The sequence below is a fragment of the Brienomyrus brachyistius genome, unplaced genomic scaffold (assembly GCF_023856365.1).
Source record: "Brienomyrus brachyistius isolate T26 unplaced genomic scaffold, BBRACH_0.4 scaffold46, whole genome shotgun sequence".
In the NCBI taxonomy this organism is placed as follows: Eukaryota; Metazoa; Chordata; class Actinopteri; order Osteoglossiformes; family Mormyridae; genus Brienomyrus; species Brienomyrus brachyistius.
Window position 1 is genome coordinate 1,838,898 of NW_026042321.1, and position 18,528 is coordinate 1,857,425.

Sequence of the window (18,528 nt, forward strand, 5' to 3'; positions counted from 1 at the left end):
TCCGTAACTGCTTATCCAGAAAAGGTCTCCAGTGAGCTGAGAATGTATATCGCCAGAAACACAGGACACAAGGCAAGGGACATGCTGGACTAGGAGCCAGTGCATCATAGGACACACACGGACAGACACACACACACACGCACGCACGCACATTCACGCACGCACACACATTGAAAGTATAGTTATCTTTATAGGAACTAATTTCTATGGGCATAAGACTAATACCAACAATGACAACAAATAAGCGAATTTCCGTTCCGCCCCCTATGACGCTCCGGCAGGCATTGCAACAGAAATAACCACGTTGCGCGTGTGCGAGGCAGGAAGTTATGCTGTCTACGCAACTGATAAAAACCAGCACTTTAACCTTGAATGAAAAACATGCGTAAGACGGCGATCTGAAAAGCATGTCAGCTGTCAGCCTAGCGGTGAAAGAGCGGCGAGCGTCGCATCTTAAACGGGGGAGCGGGCTGAACGTGCAGTCGTCGCATTACGCGGTAACAAACTCTCCGGATCAATCTGAGAAGGTATGCTGTCTGAACGTGCTGATCTGCTAATATAAGCATTGATTTGGTACATTATGATATCATTTTAAGATCATGAACCAGAGTGTTTAACTAGGCGCACGCAGTACGTGGTGCTTGGATGAATTACGGAGGCGTACTGGAACTTCTGGGATCGCATATGTGGGCGTCAGGCGCTTTATAAACGAGCTAAAGGAGCATTTTTCAAGACGGTGTACTGAGCTGGGGAGCCACCAGTAATCGAGGTAGCCAACTGCTCTGACCCCCCTCTGATTAATTCTTGCTACTCAGATTTTTCGCGTTTTCAATATTTCTCTATAGATCGGCCTATTTCTTGTCGGATACTTACCTTCGATGTAATCAATTAATTACACATTAATGAACTAAAACGGTGTCATGTATATTTATAATTAATCTAGAAAGACCACTGGAATTATACATATGGATAACTTTCTTTGCAAGTGTGACTTAAAGCAGAATCACAAATAAACCGCTGTTCTTGTATGTGTTTATTTGAATAGAGAAACACAGGCTGTGCCCTGCTGTTGCATTTATATACTGTGTTTCAATTAGGAAATTAGTACCGTAGAGGTTGCAGCTCAAGAGATCGCTATTCATAAATGTATCCATTTATACAACATATTAATTAGGCGTTTCTTCCCACTGTTCAACCCAAAGGAAAGGAATAATTCAAAATAAGGTCTTGCCTTTATCCAGCCTATTTCTCCTAGACATAACTCAGCTCAGTTCAATGTAAATATGAGATATTGACAATTTTCTTGTACTTAAATTCTGCTCCTGAGAAATAACCTTCCTGGCGTCTCGGCCTGATCCCTTTTTAAGATCTTAAAATACTTTTTCTCTTCACTGCACTGATTTTTATTTGTCTCCGATAATCAGCTTTTGAGAATAGTGTAAGATCTAAAAGACAACTTGACTGATTAGCTTTTTAATGATCCTGCACAATATCAAGTATGTATCTTATTAATCAAATTCAAGTCTCAACTCTGTTAAAAAAACTCCTGCTTTTATTGCTATTTTGCTGTTGTAAAAGGACAGGATAATTTCTTTTAGATTGATAAATTCTTTTGTTCCTTATTTGTCTTGGGGGTCGGGGGATTAGGAGAGACGGGTCCGAATTCAGTAATCTCGAAAGAAGCAAGTGATTTTATTTTTGATGATACAGAAAAGACTGTTCTGAGCTGCAAAACTTTCCCTGGTAATCTAGGTTCAGTACTTCCCCACTAGGTACGTGAGCAGGACCTTACTTGGGACTTTACCATTCAGTTTAAGAGTCTGGTTATTTAACAGTTACAATGTGACTGTGTCACTTTCCTGCAGTGTTAAGGATTAAAGCCAGATTTCCAGGATCAAAGTCAGCATTTGAACTCTTTTGCCAAAATACACTGTAGTGTGTTTAAATTGGTTTGGTAGACATTTTAAAGCAAATTGGGGGTCAGAGAGCATCAAGTGCCTAAAGAAAGCCTTGTGTAACATTTGTATTTTCACAAATGTTATTCTGCAGTATATGTACCTACGTATTGTACACCAAATTGGTCTGAGAATGCTGAGATTTTCCATCTTAATACAGAAGAAACCTCCTAAAATAATGGCAGGTGAAACAAACACATGCAAAAATTCCAAATATTGGAAGTTTCTGTGTTTTTCTTTGTGTGTGCGTGCGTGTGAGCATGTGTGAAAACAAAACAAAATGTTCTGACCCAGGCAGACGTGAGATGGAGCCGGGAGACGCGTCAGCTCACACCGCTGGATGACTGCGAGCGGCTCGGGACGCTGTTCGGACAGGTGAACAAGTGCCTGCGGGGGGTGGGCTTCTGCCAGCTGTACTTCGGGGAGAAGATCGTGGAGCCCGTGGTGGTGGTCCTCTTCTGGGTGATGCTGTGGTTCCTCGGCATCCAGGCTCTGGGCCTGGTTGGAGCTCTGTGCATCGTCATCATCTACATCCAGAAGTGATGCCTCGTTGGTTGGTGGGCTGTGCTCCTTCCATCAACCGCAGGTTCTTCACACTACCTGGCCTTCAGCAGACCAGTGGACACATCAAAAGTGCCTTGCATGGAGTTTTATACGACATACTTATGCACGGCGTTTGGTAGCAGTAATATTTTTCTTTTTGTAGTCATTCAGAGCTTTTAAAAATGTATTTTTTTAACTTATTGTTACATCCCGGTCTAGGGTCAAGGAGTAAACAGGGAGGACAACGGGGAATGGGGAGGGAGAAAAGAGAAATGACTCACAGACTAGTTATAGTTAAGATCGGATATATTTGAAGTATATTTTGATATAGTGAGATAAATGTGAAACACCAGGGTGACCTTCAGGAGCAGCAAAGGCCACAATAATAAGCAAAACTAGTGAAATACCTACGTGAGCACCAGCTAAGGCTTCCATAAACAAAAAGAAAAGAAAACAAAAGACAATAGCTACCCTTATTAACCACAAAACAGAGACAAACGATTGACATGCAAAAAATAAGGGGCAGCCACTCCCTACAAGCCTTACACAGAAATATATACAGATTATTTACAAAGAATACACAGGGCAACCAAGTCCAAATCGAAATGCAAACAGGGTAGTCATTAGCCAAACACTGGGCCTGAAAGACATACACATCATAACGCGGAAAAACCAAAGTCAAATCGAAATCCGAAAGAGGAATCACAGAGAGACAAAACAAGATCGTTATACACAGGAAATCAAATACAAGAAGTGCAAGGAACAAAGAGCGAAGGCAGTAAAAGCTGTTAAATGGGGTTGCGGGTCTTGTTTTACAGTGCTATATCAGATGAGAGGCAGGATAGAGAAACGAAGTGAAGAAACCAGTTTGTGCAGTTTTGCCACTGCGTTTGGAGTGAGGGATGGAAGACCTGGAAGCGGATCAGCTGGACGGCAGAATCGAAACGGATCTAAAGGGAAATGGAGAGACATACACACCCACATATATGGACGTAACAATATGCATCTTCGTAAGATTGAAAATAGTGAAACCACAGTGTAGGAAGTACTCTGCTGGGTAAAGGAAACCTTAGACACTTCAGCACTTCTTGTCAGTATTAGAGACCTGATTGAATGACTCTTACACAGTCTGCTAAGAACTATGACTTCATTGTTTTTCAGCATGCAACAGATCTTCAACCCAGATACAGTTTACATGTCTGCAAGTTTAGACTCGGGTTAACCTGGGCACTTTACTACGGTAATCCTTACCAGGCTTTGTTTACTATACTGTATGCATCACACTTTAATTTCTCTTTTAAAAATCTCTTTAATGACTTTAATCTCTTTGACTTGTTGTGGGCTCTTTGTGATTCTTCTTGAGAGCTTTGGTGCAACACTGGCATGAAAGTGAAACCTATTTAATGATTTCATAGCTGAAGGGAAGGCTTAACTGAAAACGGCCATTTGCACTTCTGCTGCCCCAATGGATGAATATATGTCCCAGATCTAGGTGAGCTAATGGGCCAGTGTGCTTGCTTGTACGGATTTGTTTTACATCACTGTGATTTTATTTCAGAAGTGTCACAGCCCATGGTTATGAATGCAAGGACGTTTAGACTCATCTGAGTTGTACCTTTTGGCTGTAAGTTTTACGACATCTACTCATCTCCTCTTTGGAGATGTTCAAACTCACGCTTGCCTTTTTAACATCATATCTCAATTTTGCAGCCTTCTGTGTCTGTAAATGCGCATGGTGCCTCAAAAAGATTGTGGAATTTAAGTTTCTTACTCAGGACCCTGTACTGGAAAAGTGACTAGAAGATTGTTGAATGTTTAGTCCTCTGAGGGGAACATGGTGGCTTAACACTGTAGCCTCATACCTCCAGGGTTAAATGTCTCCACCTCCTTGTATGGAGTTTGCATGTTATCCCTGTGTCTGCATGAGTTTCCTCCAGTTTCTTTCCGCGATCCAAAAACATGCACTTTGATGAATTGGTGTCTGTAAATTGACGTGTGTGTGTGTGTGCGCGTGTGTGCGTGTGCGTGTGCGTGTGTGTGTGTGTGTGTGTGTGTGTGTGTGTGTGTGTGTGTGTGTGTGTGTGTGTGTGTGTGTGTGCGCGCGCCTGGAAATGGATTTGCATGCAGTCCAGACTCAGGCTCGGTGGATAATTAGCTCTTTTTAATTCGAGTTATAATTTTTTTTACTTTAATGTTCCATTTTGGCTAAAGATTCTATTAGAATTGTTCTTAAGCAGATTCGGAACATGAAAAATGGTGATAAGTTGAATGGACTGCAAACTGAAATCTAATTTTAATAAATAAATCATATAATAATATATCCTTTTTGTTGTGGGGCGTAACACTAGAAAACACCAACAGCACATTTCGTTATGCACTTTTTTTGTCTGACTACCTACTAGGGATCCAGATTTTACCAGGGAATGTGTTTGACTAGGGCTGGGAAACATGCCCTAAAAATGATACCAGTTTTTTCAGAGATTTTTACAATATCAGCATTTACCACAATATTCTAAAATTCATACCTAGAAGACAGTAAAATATGACAGGTGGTGTTGAGTTTTTCTGATTTTGAGGAGCAGATTGTTTTACTAATAGTTATAGAGCATATGACAGGTCAATTACAGCAACAGACTCATATCTTGATAATGCACTATTTTTACACAAATTCTATGACTGTCAGTTATGCAAGAAAACAAGTATTTAGGCTATATCACGATACGATATTTGAACTGACGACTATATTAATGTTCATACTTATGGTACGATATTTTACCGAGATAACGCCCAGTCCTAGTCCAGGCTGTTCCCGTACCTCAGGGTTTCCGAGGATCAGCTCCAAGTTCTCCCCAGCCTTCTACTGGATAAGTGGTTTGAAAGAAGAATGAATGATCAGCATCTTATGCAGATATGAGATGTTACCAGTTAAAGAAAAAGTATTCAAAACCTTGCTGCTGTAAGATGTCTTTCTGTCACTCTTGAAGATAAAATGATACAATACAATTACAACACCTGAAAGTGATAATGAAATTAATTTCTCAGTAAAAATTATGCTGAATGAATTATTGACAGAAATGCACATGAATATATTTGAATTATTTAGTCAACGATGCATAAGAAGAAACCAGTGCAATCAGATAAGAGCTTCATACCAAGGTGGAGTGGAACCATAATATTGTCCTCTTTCATGCTTTTAATTTAAAAGCGCTATATAAATGTAATGTTTATTCATTCAATGTGAATGGCTTCAGCTACAGCATAGTTAAACTTGAGGCTGGGTCCAGCAGTTTTAAATGCCTCACATATAACTGAAGTTTAGCTAATTAAGAATTTTAAGAACCGTTTCAATATAGTTACACAAATAGAGTCATTTCACATTGGCATAGAATGGGCCTCTTCAGATCTCGCCCTCAATTCGTCAAGTCAATTGTACACCTATAAGGATACGTCGAATTTGTACAAATTACAGGCTTTTGAGCATCACAATTTATCTCTCATTAATATTTTAGGCTTATAAAATTCTGGACATAAGTAAACATCTGTAAAGTGCTGAAAATCCAGTATCCGTTATTTAAAGCGCTACAGTGACATACAGTATGTTGTTTTCAAAATAAAATTAAACTAAAATGAGACCGTCAATTTGATTTTTCTAGAGGAAAAATAATTTGATAGATTAATCAAACCATTAGGAAAATAGATGATAAATAAAAATTATATACGGTGTTATATATACGGGACAGTCCTAGTGCAAGGTACTGAATTTCTGTGAAATAAATTTACATTCTTTAGCAAATTCTTTTATCAAAAGCAACACGCAATTGACAAAGTAGGATCAGATAGTCGGCTATAGAGTGCAAACCTGCAGAGCAACACATCACCCCTAGAAATAGCATAAAACGAAAAAGCATACCATTAACACATATGCCTAATATTGAAATTAAAGAAGGGAAAACATCACATTTATAATGATGTTTATTCACTTAGTAGGTCGATTCTCCTATACTTGTAAGTCAAAGAATTAGGTAAAGGCTAAATTACATAGCAAAGCCTAACTTTACTTTAAATTTAGCACAATAAAATGTATAGTGTAGCACAAACAATATCAACACTTACACTTTGTTAATCTTGTTGCCGGATCCAGTAAAAATTATTTAGTGGGCACTGAACTGTCAGTCAAAAACTTATTAGCCAATCATCCCTGGAAAAGCCCGCCCATGCGAGAAGTTTGTGTCAGAACTGTAAAGAAAAAGTCAGGCAGAGCACAAGCGAAGAAGTTGGCAGTATAAACAAAGGAGCACATTATCAAAAGACCAAGTTAATTTGAGATGACATTTCTTTTGCTTCAGTGAGAAGTTTTGCTTTATAATATTGGCACAAATCTGACTCTGTACCTCCCCCTCCTACCTGTGCCGCCATAACCTTACACTCATCTAATTGTTTGCACTTCCTCTAGTCTCTCCTGGGATGTGCTCAGGGCCACCATCAGAAATGTATGCCCCCCCCCCTCGGTTGATTAAAACAATTTGGCCAAAAGATTTGTAAGCCTGCCAACGCATCAAGGTAGACTTTTCAGCAGGGGTCTAACTAACCTGATTTAACCTAATCTAAACAAATCTATCTTAAGCTAACCTATAGCCATGTAGCTGTGGTGCTGGCCAACAGAAAGGAGCAGGGATCCAGTCGTGCGTGCAACCTGAGGTTTTATTAGGAGCATGGTAGCGACAATACAAGTAGGGATTAACGAGGAGAATGGTTGAGGTCCGAAAGCAGGGTTCAGAAGCCGGGAGGTCTGTCCTACAAAGAAACACAAGACACGAGAACACGGGGTGCGGGAAGCAAGAGGCGCCGGTCTCAGCGGGGAAGATGGTTCAGGTACGGGAACGGGTCTGGGGAGAGGAAGAGGAATAGGAATGGTAAGTACACGGGGATAACAGAGCAGGGAAGAAGCAATGGGTAGACGAAGGACAATAGATCGCTCAGCAAGGCACATTAGCATGGCTCAATACTTCGCACCGTCTTACTGGTGCCCGGTGCTTAAATCTGTTTCCCTATCAGTCTGACACACCCCGCGAGTTCCGCCCCTGGGGCGTGGTCGGGGCGGAGCCCCCGGCTGAGTTCCCGGCAGAGTCCGTCGATGTGGGCGTGACAGTGCCCCCCCCTTGACGGCCGCCTCCCGGAGGCCGGAGGCGCTTGCGGGGTCTACCCCGGGGCCGCGGAGCAGGTTTAGCAGGAAACTGAGCATGAAAGGCGGCTCTGACAGCGGGGTCGATCGGGGAATTGGCGGCGACCCAACAGTTGACTGCAGGAGGACTACCCGCCCACTCCACCAGGTATTGCAGTTGCCCCCGCCGGCGAGTGTGTGTATGCGTGTGAGTGTGTGCGAGCATGTGTGCGTGTCTATACCCTCAGGAATTGGCAGTACACTCTATGCACAGGCTCCAGTGTACAAAATGAGCCCTTATGAATGCAGCGTGAAACAAAAAAAAATGTTCCGACCCAGGCAGACGTGAGATGGAGCCGGGAGACGCGTCAGCTCACACCGCTGGATGACTGCGAGCGGCTCGGGACGCTGTTCGGACAGGTGAACAAGTGCCTGCGGGGGGTGGGCTTCTGCCAGCTGTACTTCGGGGACAAGATCGTGGAGCCCGTGGTGGTGGTCCTCTTCTGGGTGATGCTGTGGTTCCTCGGCATCCAGGCTCTGGGCCTGGTTGGAGCTCTGTGCATCGTCATCATCTACATCCAGAAGTGATGCCTCGTTGGTTGGTGGGCTGTGCTCCTTCCATCAGCCGCAGGTTCTTCACACTACCTGGCCTTCAGCAGACCAGTGGACACATCAAAAGTGCCTTGCATGGAGTTTTATATGACATACTTATGCACGGCGTTTGGTAGCAGTAATATTTTTCTTTTTGTAGTCATTCAGAGCTTTTGAAAATGTATTTTTTTTAACTTATTGTTACATCCCGGTCTAGGGTCAAGGAGTAAACGGGGAGGACAACGGGGAATGGGGAGGGAGAAAAGAGAAATGACTCACAGACTAGTTATAGTTAAGATCGGATATATTTGAAGTATATTTTGATATAGTGAGATAAATGTGAAACACCAGGGTGACCTTCAGGAGCAGCAAAGGCCACAATAATAAGCAAAACGAGTGAAATACCTACGTGAGCACCAGCTAAGGCTTCCATAAACAAAAAGAAAAGAAAACAAAAGACAATAGCTACCCTTATTAACCACAAAACAGAGACAAACGATTGACATGCAAAAATAAGGGGCAGCCACTCCCTACAAGCCTTACACAGAAATATATACAGATTATTTACAAAGAATACACAGGGCAACCAAGTCCAAATCGAAATGCAAACAGGGTAGTCATTAGCCAAACACTGGGCCTGAAAGACATACACATCATAACGCGGAAAAACCAAAGTCAAATCGAAATCCGAAAGAGGAATCACAGAGAGACAAAACAAGATCGTTATACACAGGAAATCAAATACAAGAAGTGCAAGGAACAAAGAGCAAAGGCAGCAAAAGCTGTTAAATGGGGTTGCGGGTCTTGTTTTACAGTGCTATATCAGATGAGAGGCAGGATAGAGAAACGAAGTGAAGAAACCAGTTTGTGCAGTTTTGGCACTGCGTTTGGAGGGAGGGATGGAAGACCTGGAAGCGGATCAGCTGGACGGCAGAATCGAAACGGATCTAAAGGGAAATGGAGAGACATACACACCCACATATATGGACGTAACAATATGCATCTTTGTAAGATTGAAAAATTACAAAACTGACTGATAGTGAAACCACAGTGTAGGAAGTACTCTGCTGGGTAAATGAAACCTTAGACACTTCAGCACTTCTTGTCAGTATTAGAGACCTGATTGAATGACTCTTACACAGTCTGCTAAGAACTATGACTTCATTGTTTTTCAGCATGCAACAGATCTTCAACCCAGATACAGTTTACATGTCTGCAAGTTTAGACTCGAGTTAACCTGGGCACTTTACTACGGTAATCCTTACCAGGCTTTGTTTACTATACTGTATGCATCACAGTTTAATTTCTCTTTTAAAAATCTCTTTAATGACTTTAATCTCTTTGACTTGTTGTGGGCTCTTTGTGATTCTTCTTGAGAGCTTTGGTGCAACACTGGCATGAAAGTGAAACCTATTTAATGGTTTCATAGCTGAAGGGAAGGCTTAACTGAAAACGGCCATTTGCACTTCTGCTGCCCCAATGGATGAATATATGTCCCAGATCTAGGTGAGCTAATGGGCCAGTGTGCTTGCTTGTACGGATTTGTTTTACATCACTGTGATTTTATTTCAGAAGTGTCACAGCCCATGGTTATGAATGCAAGGACGTTTAGACTCATCTGAGTTGTACCTTTTGGCTGTAAGTTTTACGACATCTACTCATCTCCTCTTTGGAGATGTTCAGACTCACGCTTGCCTTTTTAACATCATATCTCACTTTTGCAGCCTTCTGTTTCTGGAAATGGGCATGGTGCCTCAAAAAGATTGTGGAATTTAAGTTTCTTACTCAGGACCCTGTACTGGAAAAGTGACTAGAAGATTGTTGAATGTTTAGTCCTCTGAGGGGAACATGGTGGCTTAACACTGTAGCCTCATACCTCCAGGGTTAAATGTCTCCACCTCCTTGTATGGAGTTTGCATGTTATCCCTGTGTCTGCATGAGTTTCCTTCAGTTTCTTTCAGCGATCCAAAAACATGCACTTTGATCAATTGGTGTCTGTAAATTGGTGTGTGTGTGTGTGTGTGTGTGTGTGTGTGTGTGTGTGTGTGTGTGTGTGTGTGCGTGTGCGTGCGTGCGCGCCTGGAAATGGATTTACATGCAGTCCAGACTCAGGCTCGGTGGATAATTAGCTCTTTTTAATTCGAGTTATAATTTTTTTTACTTTAATGTTCCATTTTGGCTAAAGATTCTATTAGAATTGTTCTTAAGCAGATTCGGAACATGAAAAATGGTGATAAATTGAATGGACTGCAAACTGAAATCTAATTTTAATAAATAAATCTTATAATAATATATCCTTTTTGTTGTGGGGCGTAACACTATAAAACACCAACAGCACATTTAGTTATCCACTTTTTTTGTATGACTACCTACTAGGGATCCAGATTTTACCAGGGAATGTGTTTGACTAGGGCTGGGAAACATGCCCTAAAAATGATACCAGTTTTTTTCAGAGATTTTTACAATATCAGCATTTACCACAATATTCTAAAATTCATACCTAGAAGACAGTAAAATATGACAGGTGGTGTTGAGTTTTTCTGATTTTGAGGACCAAATTGTTTTACTAATAGTTATAGAGCATATGACAGGTAAATTACAGCAACAGACTCATATCTTGATAGTGCACTATTTTTACACAAATTCTATGACTGTTAGTTATGCAAGAAAACAAGTATTTAGGCTATATCACGATACGATATTTGAACTGACGACAATATGAATGTTCATACTCATGGTACGATATTTTACCGAGATAACGCCCAGTCCTAGTCCAGGCTGTTCCCGTACCTCAGGGTTTCCGAGGATCAGCTCCAAGTTCTCCCCAGCCTTCTACTGGATAAGTGGTTTGAAAGAAGAATGAATGATCAGCATCTTATGCAGATATGAGATGTTACCAGTTAAAGAAAAAGTATTCAAAACCTTGCTGCTGTAAGATGTCTTTCTGTCACTCTTGAAGATAAAATGATACAATACAATTACAACACCTGAAAGTGATAATGAAATTAATTTCTCAGTAAAAATTATGCTGAATGAATTATTGACAGAAATGCACATAAATATATTTGAATTATTTAGTCAACGATGCATAAGAAGAAACCAGTGCAATCAGATAAGAGCTTCATACCAAGGTGGAGTGGAACCATAATATTGTCCTCTTTCATGCTTTTAATTTAAAAACGCTATATAAATGTAATGTTTATTCATTCAATGTGAATGGCTTCAGCTACAGCATAGTTAAACTTGAGGCTGGGTCCAGCAGTTTTAAATGCCTCACATATAACTGAAGTTTAGCTAATTAAGAATTTTAAGAACCGTTTCAATATAGTTACACAAATAGAGTCATTTCACATTGGCATAGAATAGGCCTTTTCAGATCTTGCCCTCAATTCGTCAAGTCAATTGTACACCTATAAGGATATGTCGAATTTATACAAATTACAGGCTTTTGAGCATCACAATTTATCTCTCATTAATATTTTAGGCTTATAAAATTCTGGACATAAGTAAACATCTGTAAAGTGCTGAAAATCCAGTATCCGTTATCTAAAGCGCTACAGTGACATACAGTATGTTGTTTTCAAAATAAAATTAAACTTAAATGAGACCGTCAATTTGATTTTTCTAGAGGAAAATTAATTTGATAGATTAATCAAACCATTAGGAAAATAGATGATAAATAAAAATTATATACGGTGTTATATATTGGGACAGTCCTAGTGCAAGGTACTGAATTTCTATGAAATAAATTTACATTCTTTAGCAAATTCTTTTATCAAAAGCAACACGCAATTGACAAAGTAGGATCAGATAGTCGGCTATAGAGTGCAAACCTGCAGAGCAATACATCACCCCTAGAAATAGCATAAAATGAAAAAGCATACCATTAACACATATGCCTAATATTGAAATTAAAGAAGGGAAAACATCACATTTATAATGATGTTTATTCACTTAGTAGGTCGATTCTCCTATACTTGTAAGTCAAAGAATTAGGTAAAGGCTAAATTACATAGCAAAGCCTAACTTTACTTTAAATTTAGCACAATAAAATGTATAGTGTAGCACAAACAACATCAACACTTACACTTTGTTAATCTTGTTGCCGGATCCAGTAAAAATTAGTTAGTGGGCACTGAACTGTCAGTCAAAAACTTATTAGCCAATCATCCCTAGAAAAGCCCGCCCATGCGAGAAGTTTGTGTCAGAACTGTAAAGAAAAAGTCAGGCAGAGCACAAGCGAAGAAGTTGACAATATAAACAAAGGAGCACATTATCAAAAGACCAAGTTAATTTGTTTGAAAGTTATACATTTTACTTTAGAGATGACATTTCTTTTGCTTCAGTGAGAAGTTTTGCTTTATAATATTGGCACAAATCTGACTCTGTACCTCCCCCTCCTACCTGTGCCGCCATAACCTTACACTCATCTAATTGTTTGCACTTCCTCTAGTCTCTCCTGGGATGTGCTCAGGGCCACCATCAGAAATGCATGCCCCCCCCCCCCCCCCCCCTCGGTTGATTAAAACAATTTGGCCAAAAGACTTGTAAGCCTGCCAACGCATCAAGGTAAACTTTTCAGCAGGGGTCTAACTAACCTGATTTAACCTAATCTAAACAAATCTATCTTAAGCTAACCTATAGCCATGTAGCAACATTCTCCACCACTTATTTACTAAAGAAAAATATCTAACATCTGCAGCATAACAGGAATACACGCTTAACCATGTTAATAGCTCACTACATTGACCACAGTTGCTGTGCTCCAAGCTCAAATACATGGATCAACTCCATAATTTTGATAATTATACTAGATTTTACTATTTTACTCATTAAAACAAGCATAATCCTACTTTCTTCCTAAACATTCTAGATCTGGGGCATCAAACACTCTTCCCGTGGGCCGGAACTGGTCCGATTAAAGGTCTGATCCGGCCTGCCAGAGATTTTGAATATGAACACATTGGACTGGAAAATCCTTCAAAAAAACGTCGGTCCTGTAGGGGGTGTGTCATGCCAAAACTCTTCCACCATCTGAATTCTTTCTTCCTGTGAAGTATTGCTCAGCTGCTAGGCCCAAGACACAATTATGATGATGTAATTTCAAAGCACTCTATAAGTTTCAGGTTCACCGTTGCCACGGCAGCATGAGTTAACATCAATAAAATGCTATTACAGATGTTTTGCAAAAGTGTGTTTTTATTATTATTAAGAAATCATTTATATTTAACTTGATACTACAACCAGCATGTTTCATTAGATTGTCTATTTAGCTCCATAGCGACATGTTTTATTTGCTATTACTTCATTTTTAAAGGTGTGTTTTTATCAATAAAAAAATCAGTTAACGTTTAACTTGATAGCATAAACAACATATCTTGTTAGTTTATGAATGAATATTTAGATCGATAGCGGCATGTTTTCTTAACCGGTAAGTAGGGCTGGGTATCGAGTTCGATACTTTTTAAGCACCGACCGAATCGTCTCGATACTATCGAGTATCGAAAAAATCATTTTCGTTCGGTACCAAATTTCGATACCTAAGGGTATAATCTTGTCAACGTCAGTGAGCTAGAAAACGTGCGGCATCCTTAGGCTATGTTCACACTTGGTGTCTTTTTTCAAACTGCCAGCGTCTGCTTCACATTATAACCCTATGGAGTAATCCGTTTTTTCAAAAAAGTCCTGACCGCTTTTTTAAACGCCACCGCCGGCGTCTCTTACTGCAGCTCAGAGCGTCTTTTCAAGTTGAAAAAAGTTCAACGTTTCTGAAAAGAACGCCCTACGTCAAGCATCTATTTGACAGCTGACCAATGACAAGCGAGTAGCGAGACCTGTCATTTCGATAACAAGAAAAAATGGAGACTTGCCGGTAGATAAACTGAACCGACATTCTCCTCCCCGTAACTTCAAGAGTCAACTTTCTCTTTCTCGACATTTTTGCATCACACAGCACTAGGCTACTATTGCAGCTGTTGTTATAGCAACAAAAGACGCGCTCAGCTGCTATTTGTAACCATACGCTGCCAGCTTTTTTTTTGCTAAAAAAGCGCCATTAGCGTCTTTTTTGACAAGAAAAAGCTGATAAGTGTGAACACTCCCCTAACGTGCCCGGATCAAATGCTGGTGATTGGCTGCTGCGAGGCTGCCTTGAAAATCAATAGTTTACGGCGGTTACGCCCACTCGCCCAGAGCTTGTCTAATGTGAGGCTGTAAAGTATACTACACTTTAAAGCATAGCATAAATTTAACGCAAACGATGTTTAAGTGATCAAAAGTATGGCTACATTATGCTAAGATTGACGGTAACAGCGTGCGATGCAATATTTGTAAAAAGGTTATCGCGTCCAAGACTGGCAACACGTCAAATATGATAAAACACCTGACAGTACACGGAATTAATTTACGAGCAGAAAGTTGCTCCGTGTTTGACTGCAAGAAGATCACGCCAGTGCAGTCATCATCATCCTTTCAGTATTTTCCTGACTCAGGGCCTCCATAAAATGCCCACCACAAGCGTCGTCCTCCGTGACTGATGAGGATAACGGCGCGATGGCTGGGGCTCCGACAGGTAAACAGACATACAAAATCAGCTAACTTTTAGCTTGTGCACCGTTAAAGTTAAGTTTAAGTTTGTGCGGGGTCAATTTATTAATCCTTTTTCGGACCTAACGTACGCTGTGTAACATTATGTACTGTTTCGATGACTTTAAATACCTAGCTAAGTTGATACTAAAATGCTTTAAGGTTAAAAGTAAATGATGAAGTTTACCTCACATTAAACTTATCTTATTTAAATGTCCTTATCCTTGGCTGCATTAACAGTTTAGCTTTCATGTTTTCTTCACATTAATGTTATAGTCTCTGCTCGTGCTGACCCTGGAATTAGGAGACCATCAAGTGATAATCCATTTACACTGGCAGAAAAAGTAAAAATGAACAAAGAAAGGAAAGATGAATGCCACAGGGCCGTTACAAATTTTATTGTTAAAGGTTTACTGCCTTTTTCTACTGTGGAGGCTTCATGGTGGCGGTAAGTACAGTAAGCTGTAAATTATGTTGTAATATTACCATTAAGGCTGTTGGCCAGGTTTGTAGGTCTTAACCTAGATAATTTTTAAAACTTTTTATAGTAAGCAACAATTATAAAATAATGGTAATTTTACTTTTTTTGTGTTTGATGATGTCAACTATAGGGAGATGATAAGCACCTTAAACCCCAGATATCAGTCCCCCAGCCAAGACATGCTCTCAAATACCCTCATACCTGCATGTTATGCAGTTGCAAAAGAAAATGTCAAGAAAGAGTTGCAAGATGTGAGGGATGTGGCTGTGACTGCTGATGGCTGGACCAGCATTGCACAGGACCACTACCTGACAGTGTCAGTTCACTATGTGAGAGAGGGTTCCATGAAAGAGAAGGTCCTACATACAAGGGCGGTATACACATCCCAGACAGGGGACATTGTAGCAGAAGAGATAGGAGATATTCTTGATGAATTTAATATAAAGGACAGAGTAGTTGCTGTGACAGTGGACAATGCAGCAAACATGGATGTAGCAGTAAAAAAGATGAGTATTAAAAAAATTTGCTGCTTTGCTCACACTCTCAATATTGCTGCTCAAAAGCTTTACACAATTACCTCAGTCTCACAGTGGGCAGGAAGGATCAGAGCAATGGTGGTGTGGCTGAAAAGATCCAGCCTGGCTAAACCTGTCCTTAGAGAGAAGCAGCGTCTTCTTGGTAGGTAGAAATCAGAATAGATGAACCTTAGTGCAAAACTCTTTGGCCAAATAGTTATTAAAAATCCTTTGCTAAATCATGCAGTAAAACATTTCTGCAAATAAACAGCCACTTTGATAACCACACACACACACACACACAAACATGAATTTCTCTTTCTCACTTTAGGTCTTCCAGAACATGCGGTCATCCTTGATGTGAAAACAAGGTGGAATAGCTTATTCCTCACGGTGGAGCGATTCCTGGAGCAGTTCCCTGCCATCCAGGCCACCTCCATGGACCATCGTCTTAAGAAATTAATGGACAAGGACAGGCAAAAACAGTTCTTATTCTAAATGCCATTTTCAGTGTGAACGATTTTGCTCATAAATCTATAGTCCAGCTAATGAATGTGATTATATTTTACAGACTGCAGAGAGTTTCTGGTGAGGATTTTAGAAAAGCAGAAGAGTTTGTCAAAGTTACAAAGATACTTTACACTTCAACCCTCTGCGTCTCTGCTGAAAGGAGCCCAACTTTGGGTCAGATTCTGCCTATCTTAAATAAACTCCAGCACCACTTCACAGTGAATAAAGAGGACTCCTCCTTCACAAAGACCATCAAGGACACTCTCTGGAATGACCTCTCAAAAAGATACCAGGTGTGCAGTGTAATCCTGTTGAATTTGCACTTGTTTTCATTAGAATTATTCAGTGATTGACTCATAGTGTTTTTGTCTTGAATGATGGCAATATCAGACAGTTTTTGGAGGAGGGCACAGCCTTAGATCCCAGATTCAAGTCAAAAGTGACAAATGAAGTGTGGACCAGACTGGAGGAGGAGCTAATGAAAAGGACCTCAGAACAGGTGTTAATTCATATTGGTAATCTTCTACTCCTCTTGAGTTGTAGATCAATATGTGTAACCTATTTTTGTTATTGAATATAGACTCCAACTGAGCAGATAGAACAGGCACTTGAAGAGAGTAACCAAGATGACAGCTCTGATGAAGACAGTGCATCTGCAACAACAACACTGGTAAGAAAATATAAAGAAATCCTATTTTTTCCTATTAGCTTGTTTGCATTTATCTTTATAGAGTTTTATATTTTTCTTTATTTCTTTACTTATTTGTAAATAGAAGAGGCCAAAGCTTTCTGCCCTTGAGGAGCTGTTTGCTGTGGAGGACATGGCTGTTGAAGCAAGAATGCAGACCACTGTCAGCAGCACTACAGAGAGGATTCAGGCAGAGATAAATAAGTACAGACTGCTTCCGTCTACACTGTCCTCAGTAAGTCCAGTAACCTGGTGGTGGGACATGAAGGATACTCTGCCAATGCTCTCAGAATTGGCATCAAGGTATCTTTGCGTGCAAGCGTCATCCACACCCTCAGAGCGTACATTTTCCACTGCTGGGGACATTATCAGCCAGGAGTGGGCTTGACTGTCTCCTGAAAAAGCAGACATGCTAATTTTTCTGAAGAAGAACTGTTGAGTGATTTCAGGTGATCTTAAAAGGTTAGTTCACCAAAAAAATGAAAATTCTGTCACTAATTACTCACCCTAATGTTGTTCCAAACCCATAAGACCTTTGTTTGTTTATCTTCAGAACACAAATGGCGATAATTTGGATTTAATCCAAGAGCTTTCTGATCCTCCCATAGATTTACTGGATATGCAGTTTTCAATGCCCAGAAAGGAACCAAAAACATAGTCAAAATAAGTCCATGTGATATAAGTGGTTCAATCATAAATATATGAAGCTGCGAGAATACTTCTGTGTGCAAAGTGAACAAAAATAACTGTATTCAACAATTTATCTATGGGAGGATCAGAAAGCTCTTGGATTAAATCCAAAATATCTTCATTTGTAGATAATTAATGACAGAATTTTAATTTTTGGGTGAACTAAACCTTTAAGCAGCAGTGAGCCTCACAAATACTTAAAATTGATTGACTTAAAATGGCTTGAACTTTATTAAAACGGTTTGCAGTGATATATTGTGCTAATCACACTTTGTTCATTTTGTGCTTTCGTTCCTTTGTTTATTGGTCTTAGAGATAAGCCTGCTGTGAAAAGTGTCACAAACATCCTGAAAAAATAAAACCAAAGTTTCTCTGAGATTGTGTTATGTAATCTTGTTAAAACATATTTCTTAAAATAAAAGTATCGAAAAAAGTATCGTTCGGAACCGGTATCGAATTCAGGGTATCGGTATCGGTATAGAAAATTTTGGAACGATACCCAGCCCTACCGGTAAGTTTGAATGAATGAAAGTCAGACGTCTTTTAGTGAGTCATGAAAGGCACGTAGTACTGTAGGTGCGGTACTGGGAGTAGTAACTTCCAATGACCAGAATTCAGATCAGACACACAAAATTTTATTATTTAGTTGACAAAATGCATTTGTTCACTAAAATGTCTTTCTTTCATTCATGAAATGCCTTTTGTAGACAAAAATTCATTTGTGGCGCCACGTGCTGGACGATCAGGCAGGGAGCGAGGAATCAAGGAAACAGGGTCGGGAATGAGGGTTTATTGATGAAAACAGGTAC

The 18,528-nt window shown here is 40.1% G+C and overlaps 1 protein-coding gene across 4 annotated transcripts in view; it reads left to right on the forward strand.

Annotated features, from left to right (window-relative positions):
* The first annotated feature begins 286 nt into the window (after nt 1-286).
* Nucleotides 287-18,528, forward strand: part of LOC125723191 (uncharacterized protein FAM241A-like) — a 229,966-nt gene continuing 211,724 nt past the window's right edge. The window contains exons 1-3 of one of the 4 annotated variants that reach the window (XR_007386799.1): nt 289-527; nt 7,999-9,504; nt 9,823-10,542. Coding sequence is in view for 3 of the 4 variants with exons in the window: in XM_048999614.1 (XP_048855571.1) it covers nt 408-527; nt 2,250-2,498 (369 nt within the window). In the remaining variant the exon portion in view is untranslated. Of the gene's footprint in view, nt 528-2,249; nt 3,311-7,998; nt 10,543-18,528 lie in introns of those variants that run through there. The other 3 variants (XM_048999614.1, XM_048999615.1, XM_048999613.1) reach the window with 3 other exon arrangements.